This window comes from Cimex lectularius, unplaced genomic scaffold, assembly GCF_000648675.2.
Source record: "Cimex lectularius strain Harlan isolate CLEC.00 unplaced genomic scaffold, Clec_2.1 scaffold237, whole genome shotgun sequence".
NCBI classification, from domain to species: Eukaryota; Metazoa; Arthropoda; class Insecta; order Hemiptera; family Cimicidae; genus Cimex; species Cimex lectularius.
The window spans coordinates 551111-565510 of record NW_019392868.1 but is presented as its reverse complement, the minus strand read 5'-3'; the positions used below and the strand labels follow the sequence as shown (position 1 = coordinate 565510).

General features: G+C 38.1%; 3 protein-coding genes across 5 annotated transcripts in view; 1 reads left to right on the top strand and 2 right to left on the bottom strand.

The window, feature by feature from the left end:
* Window positions 1-3564: 3564 nt before the first annotated feature.
* On the top strand, window positions 3565-4464 carry LOC106668299 (submandibular glandular kallikrein-9-like). The gene has a single exon (XM_014396912.1). The coding sequence runs from the start codon at window positions 3565-3567 to the stop codon at window positions 4462-4464; it is 900 nt and encodes a 299-aa protein (XP_014252398.1).
* Window positions 4465-8130: 3666 nt separating this feature from the next.
* Window positions 8131-9278, bottom strand: LOC106668387 (submandibular glandular kallikrein-9-like). Its single transcript, XM_014397080.2, has one exon. It carries the CDS (start codon window positions 9204-9206, stop codon window positions 8295-8297), a length of 912 nt encoding a protein of 303 aa, XP_014252566.1. The 5' UTR covers window positions 9207-9278; the 3' UTR covers window positions 8131-8294.
* A 2999-nt stretch (window positions 9279-12277) lies between these two features.
* The window catches only part of LOC106668379 (trypsin-1-like), a 42145-nt gene continuing 40022 nt past the window's right edge, over window positions 12278-14400 (bottom strand). For all 3 annotated transcript variants that reach the window (XM_014397071.2, XM_024228873.1, XM_014397072.2), the window contains exons 5-8: window positions 13666-13815; window positions 13465-13607; window positions 13246-13400; window positions 12278-12850 (exon numbers count right to left, since the gene is read on the bottom strand). In XM_014397071.2, the coding sequence (XP_014252557.1) occupies window positions 12689-12850; window positions 13246-13400; window positions 13465-13607; window positions 13666-13815 (610 nt within the window). In that variant the 3' untranslated portion in view covers window positions 12278-12688. The remainder of the gene's footprint in view (window positions 12851-13245; window positions 13401-13464; window positions 13608-13665; window positions 13816-14400) is intronic.

Here is a 14400-nt window from a genome sequence, read left to right as displayed (position 1 = left end):
ATAAAACATACAAACCAAAAACTAACAGATTTACTTAAGAATAGTGAAACATGATTACTCATTTTATAAACAAACACTTTTTCTCCATTTTAATCCAGTTACAATCTCTTTAATCATGGATAGACATCATCTTGAACCAGAAAGTTTACAATATTATTGTGAGAATGAGTCATTGAGGTCACTGGCAGTTGGCGTTTCTCAGAGATTTAGCTCGATTCCGAGACACTGGAAGTGCCAACAGGAAGACTGGTAGTGGATCTCAGTGCATTACGACACTAGGGGAGGAATTACCACAGAAATACTCCTGTCATTGCTACAAGACAGACCCCTTTCCACAATGCCCGCCAGATTTTAAATTAAGTACAAGATGTTTTGGCAAGACCTTTATCAAGGCCGATTACGAACCGTTTGTGGGAAGTTGGCCTCACATTATATTGAGTCACCCTAAAGCAACAGCAGCAAGCACCTAGAAGAAAACAATAGGAATGCTGTTATGTTTACTGATGAGTCACATTTCTACCTGTAGGCGCTAAAGTCTACTGAGAACGGGGATGTATCTAATGCCCCAGTTCGTACTCCCTTCAGTGCAGTTTGGAGGAGTTGGTCTGGGCTGTGATTTATACTCTAGGACTGGACTATTGAAGGCAACCTCACTGCAGTCAAGCAATACATCCCTCAAACCAGGGATTTCATTGAAGAGATTTTCAATTTCTGGGTGACAATGACAGACATCATAGAGGTTGTTCATCAGTGTTTAGAAAACCTGGAAATTTCCCACCTGCCCCTTCCTCCATTATCTCTAGACCTCAATCCCATTGAACACATGTGGGATGCGTAGCAGAGAAGGCTTTTCGATCACCATTCGCAGTCGGTTTTCCTTCAACAACTGAGTACAGTGCTGCAACATCTATGGAGTGAAATTCCTTATGAAATTAGTGACCACGCCTAACAGGTGCACAGAGGTTTTGGGTAACTGAGGACATTAAAAAGATGGTTCCTACTCACATTAAGTTGTTTCACAACAATCCGGATTTCGAGCCCTTTAGCTCATCGTCAGGTTGAAGCTGAAGCTATGAGCTAAAGGGCTTGTAATCCGGATTGTTGCAAAACAACTTAATGTGAGTAGGAACCATCTTTTTAAAAAGGATTGACCTCCAGTGAACAAAATTTTGTTTTATAGCTGTAGCCTAGTTTCTTTAATAACCTCAGCACACTCTTAGAACTTAAGGCTCATGCCTTAACTTTGCAAGCTCTTACCCTTATGTCATTCTACCAATCTTTAAATCTTTCTGTATCCTTGATAGTTAGACGATGTCCTACCTGATAGCTTGTCTTTGCCTTCACTTCTCCAGTCACTTTCTTTAGCTTCTTCCATGCTCTTACCGTATTGCGGTTTATATTGAATAATCTGCTTACTTCTTTGATTGTACCTTTGCATTCAATAAACTTATATATATATCCTGCTAATAATAGTCTATACCTTATAGAGTTATGCTGTACCATGCCACAGCATATTTACCATGCCAATGCCAGCAATCACTTTGTGAACCTTAATATTGCCAATTTACCTATTTTCTCACTACTGCTCCTTATCTAAAACTATATCATCGGCTATTAATAAACAATTTTGCGATTTATCAATTAAATGCTGTGACTCGTTCCATACAACAGATGGCGTATAATGACTTGAGCTAAGCCAACTGCTAACAGCATGATGCGATAATTTTCCAGGTGATACTTCTGATAACGCTAAACCAGAATATCTAATACTGCCGGCTACCAAATATGCTTTATACAATTCTTTGTTATATAGGCTCTTTCTCATTTCTTAGATACTTATATTTATCACTTCAATAACCATAACTTACTCTTTGCATCCAATCTTGCAACTAGTCTATTCCCCGAATCTCATGATAATTTTATTGAGCGGTTCTTTACTCGACTAAAGGAAAATAAAAGGATTGCTATGAGGTGTGACAAAATGGGCCTTCTTTAGCTTTATTGCTCTCGCTATCGTTACATTATTTAAATTATTTTGTTAACAGTATTAGCGCGGGAGCTGCGTCTATATGTGGCCCTAATAAATTCCTTTTCTCTCTACATCATTTCTATAGCGCTGAGCTACTGGCAATACGGAAATCTCTAAATTTTATATGTTCCGATAACAATAGTAGCTACGTGATTTGCTCTGATTCAGAATCGGCTTTTCATGCCTTGGAACACCCCTATTCAGACGATCCTGGTGTGCAGGAGGTGCTGGCGTCACTGGGGAGCCTCCAGCTGCAGGGAAAGAGTTTACTTCGTCTGGGTTCTGGACATGTAAATATTAAAGGAAACCATTTGGCAGATGAGCTGCAAAAGAAGCAGCCATTACAGGCCTTCAAATCAGGAACGTCGTTCCAAAGGTATGACTGTAGTTTACAAGTCAAAAGTTAAGGGTCAATGGGAACAGGTCTGGACTAACCTATCTGAAAACAAACCACGGGAAATAAAGAACTCTGTAGATGCATGGCCTACTTCATTCAGAAATAGTAGAAGGGAAGAAGTAGTTCTTGCACGGTTGAGGATTGGACACTGTAGAGCCACTAAGGGTCATTTGATGGGGCGAGAGGCACCTCCAATTTGCGGAATGTGCAATCAAATCGTCACAATCAAATCGTCACAATCAAACATATACTTACGTCATGCTCATTATATACAGCCCATAGACGTCTACACTCCTTGCCTATAAGCATCCAAGAAATGCTAGGCGACAACAATGATAGTATACGTAATTTTCTCAAATCAGCAAATCTACTTGACAAAATATGAGCTCAAACTGTTTGTCCTTCTCTATATATACAAGATCAGATATATAAAGATAAATAATATAGAATCAAGATAATAAGATAATAATAATTAGATATGATAATAATAAATATAGATATAGAATAAAGATAAATAAATAATGATAATAATAGATAGATAATGAGTTAGTCATTGGGACAATCATGACCCTTGGTGGTTGCATTCGCAAAAAAAAAAAAAAAAAAAAAATCGGGTTCGCAACAGCGGAGGTCGTATAAAACCTCAGGGTGCCAGTGTTTTTGAAAAGAAAGTCCATTTGTAAGTAGGCCGCTGGATTCGAACCCGGTACCTTTATCTTACAGTGATGAGCGCCGTGTCAATGCCCAAACCGTTGCGGCCATCGACGCCGCCATGATAATAATATTATTGTATAATAATAGGAGTATTGTATTGTCTTATGATAAATAGTGTTCTTGTTTAAAAACTTTCAATTCACGCAAAACCATAACGTATATATAAAAGACTTACTGCAAAAACAGGTTTAATTTGGTCATTGATTTGGCAACAGCTTGGAATAGAATGTGCAAAAACATGTGAGATCTCTTTATTTTTCAATGAAATATTTGTTCGTTTATTTTTGAAAATTGTAAAAGTTGTTACCGTCAAACGAAAATATGTCATTTAAAAAATAAATAAAAAAATTGAAATCATGTGAGGACTTTTTATTTGAGAGTAAAATTTCTAATTTTTTTTCTTTTGGAAAATTCCAAATTCTAAATGGTCCGGCACATCCGGTCGGCATTATATTTCATTTGGATATTTTTAACATTCAAAATCTTGAAGGCGGATGAGGGCAAAATAGTAGGAGGCAGAGTGGCCCAGCCAGGCGAATTCCCTTTTCAGCTTTGCATGTGGGGCGAACAAAGATGCGGGGGCGCACTGGTAACGATGAGGCAATTTATGACCGCCGCCCATTGTTTTGTTAAAAAATCGTCAAAAAATGACATTACCAAGCACTTCATGATAGCCGGGGTTGTGGACTGTACCAAAAAAGACGACCCGTTTTATCAAAAGAGAGGTATAAAAGATTACAAAATGCACCCAGATTTCGCGTACAAAAAAGACATGACTGCATATCATGATTTTGCTATCGGGATTGTGGACAAACCGTTCGACCAATCCGAACGTGTCAAGGTGGGCGCGTTTCCGAACACCGACCCGGCCAAGTTCCGCCAATACTGGGAAGACATTTCCAAAAACGGTAAAAAATGCCTCGCCATGGGATTCGGAGCAATGACGGACATCAATGCCAAGGATTTCAGTAATGATTTAAAAATAGCAGAGATGAATCCGAAAGATCCAGCGTTCTGCAAAACAACTCACATGTACGACTCTGATAAACTGATGGACGGTGAAGTTTGTTGTATTCCGGAGAATGTCAAAACGGAGAGCCAGGGAAAGGGCGACGCGGGCACGGCTCTGGTCTGCGAAGGTTTTATGTTCGGTGTGGGTACTGCAGGATATTTCCAGCCAGATTATAACGTACAGTATTTCACACTCGCTTATCCTTACCTAAACCTCATCGAAAAGGAATCTGGGTACATCTGCCGCAGCTCTCACATGGCCGTCATCTTCGGGTTCTTCACCGTAGTTGTGGTTAATGGTTTACAATTTTGAAAAATAAACACATTTCCGCCGTTTATTTTTCATTATTTGCAATAATTCAATCTGTTAAAGTTTATGGCATGAGATTTTTGGATAAACGACAAAAGAAAGCATTCTGATCAAATAATGGAATGATACGACATGTGTACATCAATTGACACAGATCGAAAAAATAATTGCCATTAGAAATTTTTTGGCAGTAATGGATCGAAATAAAAACTCGCAGTAAGGTTAAAAAAAACTTTTTCCAGTATATAAATTTATGAATATCATTTTTTAACCAACCTTCTACCGAAGTATTGAATTCCCTAAACCACGCGAAAAAGAGATTCAGGTATATTACAAAGAAGAGTAAAACGCAGTCTTGGAAAAACTTTCTTGATAATGCTAGTAGCCACACCCCCAGCAAAATGTTTTGGAATACTGTTAAAAGAATCAAAGGTATTGATTCATCACCCCCTGTAAATTGTCTTTATGATCAAAATACATTATGTCACTGATCAAAATGCAATCGTGGACTTACTAGGAAAAAATTATATAACCTATCTGCAGACAACAACATCGCACCCAATCTTTTGGTTCACAAATATAAAATTGAATTGATCCCAATTAATCATGAATCAGATCCTGAAACCCTTTAAACAAACCTTTTTCTGTAAACGAATTTGAACATTCATTGACAAGTAGAAAAGACTCAACTCCTGGCATAAGCATGATAAAAAACCTAAAGGGCAAAGACAAAAATGTGGTACGTGACCACAGGAATAGGATCTTTTTAGGTCTATTTCCAAAGATATGGTCACAAGCCATAGCAGTTCCAATTCTCAAAAAATATAAATCCCCTCTCTTAGTTATAGACTCATTTCAATGACTTGTTCATTGTGCAAACTATTAGAAAAATTAGTAGCCAATAGAATCCAGTGGTTTCTTGAATCAAATAATTTATTACCTTCTTGGCAAAGTGGTTTCAGAAAAGGAAGATCTACACTTGACAACATAGTTGGATTAGAGTTTGACATTCTGAATGCATTTAATAATGGTGATCCTAGCTGTTTTCCTAGATCTAGAAAATGCGTTCGATCGAACATGGAGACGATTACTAATAAACTCACTTATTAAAATGGGTATTAATGGTAATGTGCTAAAAGTTATTGTAAATTTTCTATCTGATAGACGATTTAGTGTGAGATGCGGGATGGCTGAATCTAAAGAATTTATCCAAGAAAATGGGCTGCCACAGGGTTGTGTTCTTAGTGCCATGTTCTGCATAGGACTTAATACTATAACTACAAAAATAAAGTTACCAATTCAGATAATGTTTTATGCTGATGACAATGTTATCTATCTAAAAGAAAAAAATCTAAGTATAATTAAAGAAAATATTCAGGAAGCTCTGAATGTTGCTTCCGATTGGCTAAGCAAAAATAGTTTCAGGATTTCATTGTCAAAAACTAAAGCAGTCCTTTTTGCAAAGAGAAGGCCTCATACTAATATGTCACTTAAAATTAATGGCACAACTGTAGACTTTGCTGATTCTGTCCGATATTTAGGAGTACTCTTCGATCGTACTCTTAACTGGTCTAAACATTTGAAAACATTGAAAGCACAATGCTCGAATTCTATCAATTTTCTCCGAATTATTAGTGGAACGACATGGGGTGCTGATAGAGCTAGCATGCTAAAAATCTACCGATGTCTCATTCGCTCTAAACTGGACTATGGGAGTTGTGCATACGGCTCTGCTAGTGACAGAACATTGTCCATGATTGAACCGATACAAATGTTTGCGTCTAGCCATAGGTGCATTTAGATCTAGCCCATCTGTCAGTGTGCATACTGAAGCTGGAGAATTGCCCCTCAAACATCGAAGATTAAGACTTGATTTGAACTTTGCAGTTAAAATTCTCTCATGCCCTTCCCATCCTCTAGTGTCCCTTTTTCCAAGTGAAAACTCTATTCCGTTTCAAGATACCCTACGCTGTCAAAGAAAGCATTTTCGCTAGAGTGGCTGCTCATTTACAATTAATAAATGCTACGTTCCCCCCTCTCTATAAAACTAGAATTTCACCTAAACTTCCCTGGCTGCTTCCAAAGCCTAATCTATGCTTAGACCTTACTAAAATCTCCCCCCTACAGTGAAGAATTTTATAAAATAATAGATATCTTTTCGAATCCCGCACTATGTTTTACAGATGGCTCAAAAATGATGTAGGGACAGGTGCTGCCTTTTTCACTTATAATAATAAGGCACAATATGTTTTACTACCACCTGTATGTAGCAGCTACACTGCTGAGATTATAGCAATAGCAAAATGCTTAACTACATTAGCCCCATCCAGGGAAACGATTGTCATCTGTACTGACTCTTTGTCTGCGCTATTGGCACTTAAAAACAACTTTTCTGTACATCCATTGATAAAAGACATCCTATTTACCATTGAATCTCTGCAAAATAAGGGAAATAGAGTAGTTTTCATGTGGATTCCTGGACACTGCGGAATATTTGGCATTGAGAAGGTGGACCAATTGGCAAAGCAGGCCGCCCTTAATGGAGTTAAAATTACAAAAACACCAAAATCCGATGTGGCAGCTTGGCATAAAAGAAAGTCCTGGCAGTTATGGCAAACGGAGTGGGAAACGACTTCTAATGTCAAACTTAGGGAGACAAAAAACAGTGTAAAACCTTGGGCCTCATCTCATAGAGGTTCCAGGCATGAAGAAGTTGTCCTTGCTATGCTCAGAATTGGTCACTGTAGGCTTACTCATTCTTATCTCATGGCAAAAAAAGAGACTCAGCTTTGTGATGTTTGCGCAGAAAGAATAACAGTTAAACACATTTTGACAAATTGCAAAAAATATGTAGCAGAAAGACATCGGAATTTCCAACCAACATCAAAGACTCGCTTGGTGACGACTTCGACCAAATAAACAAACTAGTAACTTTCCTTAAAAACACTAAACTAATTTGGGAAATATAAAGATAAAATAATATAATAATTTAATACTAAATCATTCAAGTTCAGTATGCAATAATCTGTAATCCACTCAATGTTGGGAGGTTACGATAGCTCAAGTGGTAGACCAGCGGCGTATTTGGCCGAAGGTCGTGGGTTCGAATTCCGCTCGTGACACAGACTTTTTTTATCTCAACCAATACCCTACATAAAGATTAATTAATTGAAAAAAAATTCATATTAAAGCTAGCCATCACTGTAACAATAGACCGATATATGTAAAAACTTGATCAAAATTTAATTAAACAGACCTTACCCATTTCCCAATGTTAAAACAAGATTATTTGGAGATCGTGTGGTGCGGTCTGGTGGGACGTAGGTTTTAGTAAAACATTTCCTTTATCATGCCAACGTTTCGATCTTTATTGAGATCATCTTCAGAGCTCAAAGTGTTTGTTTTCCGCGTAGATATGTCATTTGTATGTGTCGTGTTGGATTAAAATAAGAGATCTTTATATAGGGCAATTAAGATTCTTTGGACATTTTATGAATATTTACAAATGATGTGCTTAGTTTGATCAAATAAAGCTCAATTCACTCAATGCAATAATATGGTGATTTATCATTAATTTACCGGTCAATTCTTTAGCTGATCCATCATCAATACAATATTTTTGTTTTTATGTTGACTGAGAAATAAAAAAAGCCCACATGTTTTTGCACATTGTATTCTAAGCTGTTGCCAAAAATAAATTAACGACGAAATCAAACAACGTTTTTCAGTGTTTTATATATATTACTACAAAATTGAAACTGTTCTTTTTCACATCTTCTAGGCAAATGTGCTTTGTTATTTTTCCGTTTATTAATTGTAGACGTGTTTATTGTTCAAAGGTGTACAGCATTGACTGAAGCGACAGTGAGAACACAGAAGATGACGAGGGCTGTGCATGCGCTTTGGCTGACGGCCGTATCCATTGTAAAGAACTTGAGGTACGGATAAGCGAGTGTGAAGAGCTGGAGATTTTGGCCTTCCATGAATAATCCACCCGTGTTCACACCCAAGAGGTAGCCGTCGCAGACGAAACCCGAGCCAGAATCACCAGGAGCCATGCTCTCCTTTTCAAGATCCACCGCCACTGCACAAACTTCGCCGTCAAGCTTCTTGTCCGTTTCGTAGACGAGGGTACCTTTGCAATATTTGTCGTCTTTCGGTTGTACCTCTATCACTCTGATGTCGTAACCCCATTGCATTGAATAGATACCTTTTTCACCTTGCTGTGCTCCGTACCCCATGGCGAGACATTTTTTACCACTGTTGACAATCTCTATCCATATTTGACGGAAAGCGTCCGGGTCGGAGGTCGGAATTTTACCCGGCTTGACCCTATCGTTCTCGATAAACGGTTTGTCCAAAATCCCAACGGCAAAATCGTGATAGGAAGTCTTGTCCATCTTGTTCCTGTACTCCGGGTGCACCACGTAATTTACTATACCTCTCTGTTGAAAATACGGATCGTCTGCTTTGTTACAGTCCACCACCCCGGCTACCATGTATTGCTTGGATATGTCAAGTTTCGTCCCTTTATAAATAAAACAATGCGCGGCGGTGATAAATCTGTTCAATGTTATCAGTGCGCCTCCGCATCTGTACTTGCCGTACATGCAAAGCTGATAAGGAAATTCTCCCGGCTGGGCCAATCGGCCTCCTATTATTTTCCCTTCATTCGCCTCAATTATTTTTCTCGTCAAAAGTAACCAGATTAGAGAACGTAACATTAACTGAAAGTATTGGACCATTTAGAATTTGGAATTTTTGAAAAAAAAAAGAACTATTGCGTTACTGTGAAATAAAGAGATCTCACATGTTTTTCACATTGTTTTCTAAGTTGTTAAGAAAATTTTTTTTAAAGATGTTTATTTTATTTATTGCTATCTGTACATAATATACATTGAGCAAATAGTTATAAACAAATCTGACAGACCTGTCAGACCAGGAGGCAGTAGGGAGAGAAACCAACTTTTATTTAATTGGGGGGGGGTTAATTCGGTGGGTTAGATAGAAGATCACGAGGCCATCGTCGTTTTAAACGGCGTGGAGGATTGTAAGGGTGAGATATTGAGGAAAGAGTTAGGACTAGTGAGTTAGGGTGGAGGGAGAGTTTAGAGTGAAAAGTGAAGAAGTGTTTGAATAAGATCTTTGACGAAAGGGATTTTAAGATCTTTATGGATCGTTTGATTTGTGACATAGAAAGGAGCATTGAGAATACGGCGGAGAATTTTAGATTGAAAAGACTGAATTCGTTGGATATTGGATGATTTGGCCGAGCCCCACAGCTCGACTCCGTAGGTCCAAATAGGTCTGATGAGTGTTTTGTAGGCGGTTAGTTTGTTATGTATGCTTAGTTTTGATTTTGGTCCAAGAAGGTGTCGGAGTAGTACATATCTTTTGTTAAGTTCTTGCCGTTTTAATCGTGTATACGGGTTCCAAGTAAGTCTACTATCTAAGTAAAGCCCAAGGTTGTTTTTTTTTAAATTTTTTATTGGCCCTTATGATCTTGCATATTAGCCATAGTACGAATTCTTGTGTGTTCAAATTGGGGGTTATCGGGAAAAACGGGCCAGGGGCGACGGTGGGAATCGAACCCACGACCGCGGTGTGAGAGTCTCTCATGCTAACCACTCGGCTATCGCGGTCCCCAGAAGCCCAAGGTTCGATGGCGGTATTATTCTGTTGTAATTATGCTTGGTGGACAGGTTTGTCGTTGTTAAGGAATTAAATCAATTATGAATTCAACTTATTTTAAATTTAAAACATTCCTTCAACAATTGCTTTGGCCAAAACGTCTTAAATACTGATGTATTTCGGAATAATTGGCGATTTTCGCTGGCGAGTGCATCGGTACAAAATTTCATCGTATTCTTAAGGTGGCCATTCACGATCGTGGATATGTAACGTTTACCATGTTTATGAAAGTGGTGGACAATGATGATATTACTACGATAGAAATAAAAGAAATTCGATCCAGTTAATATTGTATTGATTACCCCTAACAATGATCAGAAATCGTAGGAGAGAACTTACGTTCTTTGTAGTTCATCCCTGTAGCGAGAAATCGTAATGTGGTTGCCAACCTTTCATGTAGTGATGATTTCTCTCATGGCTGTCTTTTGTTTTCTAATCAAGGGGGTAACAAGCTGGAGTAAATATAAATAAGACGTTAATCTTTTTTTGTAAGGTTTGGTTGAAATGAAAAAATAGTGTCACGAGGGGATTCGAATCCACGACAATCGGCTAAATACGCCGTTGCACTAACCACTTGAGCTATCGTGACTTCGATCCACTTTTCGAATTTTCCCTCTTTTCGCTATTTTTTGGTGCCCGAGAGGATCGAAGTCACGATAGCTCAAGTGGTACAGTAACGGCGTATTTATCCGAAGGCCATGGATTCAGATCCCGCTCGTGGCACTAGCTTTTTCATTTTAACCAAAACCTAACAAAAAAAGATTACTTAATTGAAAGAAGTAATTTGGTCAATAGAACACTAAATATAATGAATAAATAACTGATTTGTGAAGGATGCAACATATTTGTGCCAATATATTCAAGTGAGGTTCTAAAGGATTTTGCAACAATCCATTAAGTTTGTCAAAATAAATAAAAATTGACGCCAATATAATGTCTAAACTATTCCCATTCAATAGAACCTTCAAAAACTTACTAGATTTTATTGTACCTGAATTAATTGCATAACTCGATTAAATTTTGTGGTCAGATTGACCAAATAACTTCATTCAATTTTAATCTTTATGTAAGATATTCGTTAAGATAAAAAAGCCACTGAGCGGGATTCGAACCCACGACCTTCGGCTAAATACGCCGCTCTACCACTTGAACTATCGTGACTTCGATCCTCTCGTAATATAAAATATAATAATGATATTTTCCTAAGACGGGGAGCTGATTGAATTGAATCATGATTATACAACATTTGAAAATGGTTAAAAGAGGGAAAATTCGAAAGGTTGTGTTTGAGATGGAGAGTTGGTGTCCGAGAGGATCGAAGTCACGCTAGCTCAAGTGGTAGAGCAGCGGCGTATTTAGCCGAAGCTTTAAGCTTCGTATCCCGCTCGTGGCACTAGCTTTTTTATCTCAACCAATACCTTACATAAAGATTAATTAATTAATGGCATAATGTTTCTGAAAAGTAACGTGAACTTTTCTCTATTAATAAAATTGTCTCCTTAAAAGAAGGATAGAATCGACAGACTGAACCAAGGAAGAAAGCACAATAATCCAGGTGGATGAAGTGGTTGGGGAATATAAACCCCTCATATCCTAGTCTCATTTCATCATCATCATCTGTCTGAAAAAAGTATGCACCCACGTGGTTGACATGATGGAGATATCTTGCAGTAGAGAAATTCCTTCTAGGGGTGACACCAGAATTCAAACCTATGAAATTGACACAAAATGATTGTAATTTTAAAAAAATCATGAACAATAAAATAGGTAAAATAATAAATAAACCAATGGGTTAATTTTTTATCAACTAATTTGACAACTATAAACACTTATTAACTAATTTTACAACCTAAAACAGCCGTTAAATATATAATAATTTGTTGATTATTAACTTAAAAAGGAACAAATTTCTTAAAATAAAAATAAATGCATCTAGTTATTGGGCCTAACAAATTAATTACTTATTCAGAAATGTAACATAAAATATCTTCTGGAAAGTAATCACTTTCGAATTTAAAACCAAAAACTACTCAGGCCTGACGAAACACACACGATAAAAAACCTATTTAAAATTATGTTATAATTTTACTCATTATTAACAGTTTATTTTAGTTACATTAAATATTCTAGTAATTTGTACTTTTTTAATTGCACCCCAGATGAAATTAAAAATCTAACATTTAAAATTAGAACAGTAAATACTAATGGATTTAAAGCCCGACTTTGAAATTTGGGTTGGTAGATTTTATGTCAGCATATCGACCGAGGTTGCTAGTCTCACTCACACTTCTTCGTTTTTATCTAGCCAAATTCTTATCGTTGCAGAGATGGCGAGATTAGGCGGACCCAAAAAAGTTTTCCGCACATCTATTGATGATAAAAAGAAAATGTTTATAATCGTTTCGGCGAGAGTGCGTTGCACATCAGGTCAATTATTAAGAAACGTCCGATTTGAGGTGCCGCAGCCTGGAAAAAAACCTCCATGAGGAATTCGTTTTGGTGTGGCCCGTTAGGTCGAGGGCCACGTCCACGAGGGTCATGGCGGATGTATGATTTTCGTGACCCATTCGGCTGTGTATTCCACTTTGTGGTATATGCCCGGTTGGTGGTCGATGGCGCAGCCGAACCCCGCGGATGTGATGCCGGCCAGGACCCATCGGCCGTTCTCCTGGACGATCAATGGACCTCCAGAATCACCCTGGAAAAACAATCCATAGGTAGAGAGCATTAGAGAATAGAATTATTAGAAAACGGCTTATTTACGCATTATTGAATGAAATTTAGCAGAACATGAGGCACATCAAAATGTACGCTCACGTATCGTTTAAGGTTTATTCACGGCAATTTGAGAGGAAGGAAAAGGAACAAAACGTGTAGGAACAAAAAGTCCCAAACATGCGTTCGGAGATTTTCAAAATCTTACCAGACTCATATTCAAATTTGGTCGAAAGAAAATGTCTACATGAAATATTCTGAATTGAGACTACCAACGAATCATGATTTATCTCCAGTGTAATTGTTTTTTATGTTTAATAATAATAACTTGATTTTTAGGATTGTGGGAAATACAAAATGAGCAGTCGTGTAACTTACCAAACAAGCGTCCATGTGTCCGTCGCTGTGCCCGGCGCAGAACATCTCCTTGTGAAGTTCCACTCTTATATTCTTGTGCCTGTGCCACATCAAGCATTCGTCATCGCTCAAAATTGGGACCACCGCTTTTCTAAGGACGTTCGTGCCTGTTTTACCTGTTAACATGAAAATCAACCTTTGAAAATATTAAAACCTGATAAACGTCGGATTGGAGGGTACCGTAGCTCGTGTCCGTTTTTCCCCAGCCGGCCACGAGACCCATCCTTCCTTTAAAGGAAGACCCCTTTTTGGGAAGGCAGATCGGCAGAATGTTTTCTCTGAAGACGACCCCACGTGCGAGTTTTACGAGGGCGATATCAAATCTGAACAGATTTAAAAAGTCACATCATAAGCAAATGCAAAAACCGCCGATGCGCATACCTGTCCGGTTGAGATCTCCTGAACTGGAAATTAGGGTGGACGATTTTTTGCACCACCCTGTGCACTTCTTCCGGATACGGTTCAGGAATGAGTCCGGTGTTTTGCGTGTCGTGTTCTCCAAGGTAGATCAGTATATCACGTAAATGCGCCCTAAAGGAGAGAAAAAAGAACAAAGGATAATTGAGATTGTGTTCGGTTAACGAGGCAGAAGACAGACGAAATAAAAGACATGGAACAGACCATTTTCTACATCAACTAGACCGTCCCGTTCGGACTTTTCCATCTAGCCCGATCCACAATCTATAGAAAAATCCCCAAGTAAAACTGTTCTCGCAAGTCGTCAAAACGTAGGAATCAAGTCCATCCGGACGGCCCAGTTTCTTGTTCTAGTTTTTTGCCGGATAAAAAATTATGCATTTTTACATAAGAAAATATTGTGGCCAACCTCTGTTATTCTACCCCAAACATTAGCATAGATCTCTTGAAAACACTGTCGAATTTTTTGCATAGATTGATTGTGATTTTAGGGTTTTATTTTATACCGCACCCTTTATGAGCCATGTAGCCCAGGTTTCGTTCTTTTTGTACACTTCTAAATCGTATAATTGGATTATTTGTCACGGTTGTACATATTCCACTGTTGTATATTAACACCCAAAACCGAAGCCCCACAGTCTAAGATAACATGTATCCTGGGGTTTTCTCGGCTTCTAAGCAGTCTACGTGTTGATGCCA

What these genes read in the sequence shown, in the direction of transcription:
- LOC106668299 (XM_014396912.1), top strand. Translation starts at nt 3,565, where the DNA reads ATGGTCCGGCACATCCGGTCGGCATTATATTTCATTTGGATATTTTTA.
- LOC106668387 (XM_014397080.2), bottom strand. Translation starts at nt 9,206, where the DNA reads ATGGTCCAATACTTTCAGTTAATGTTACGTTCTCTAATCTGGTTACTT.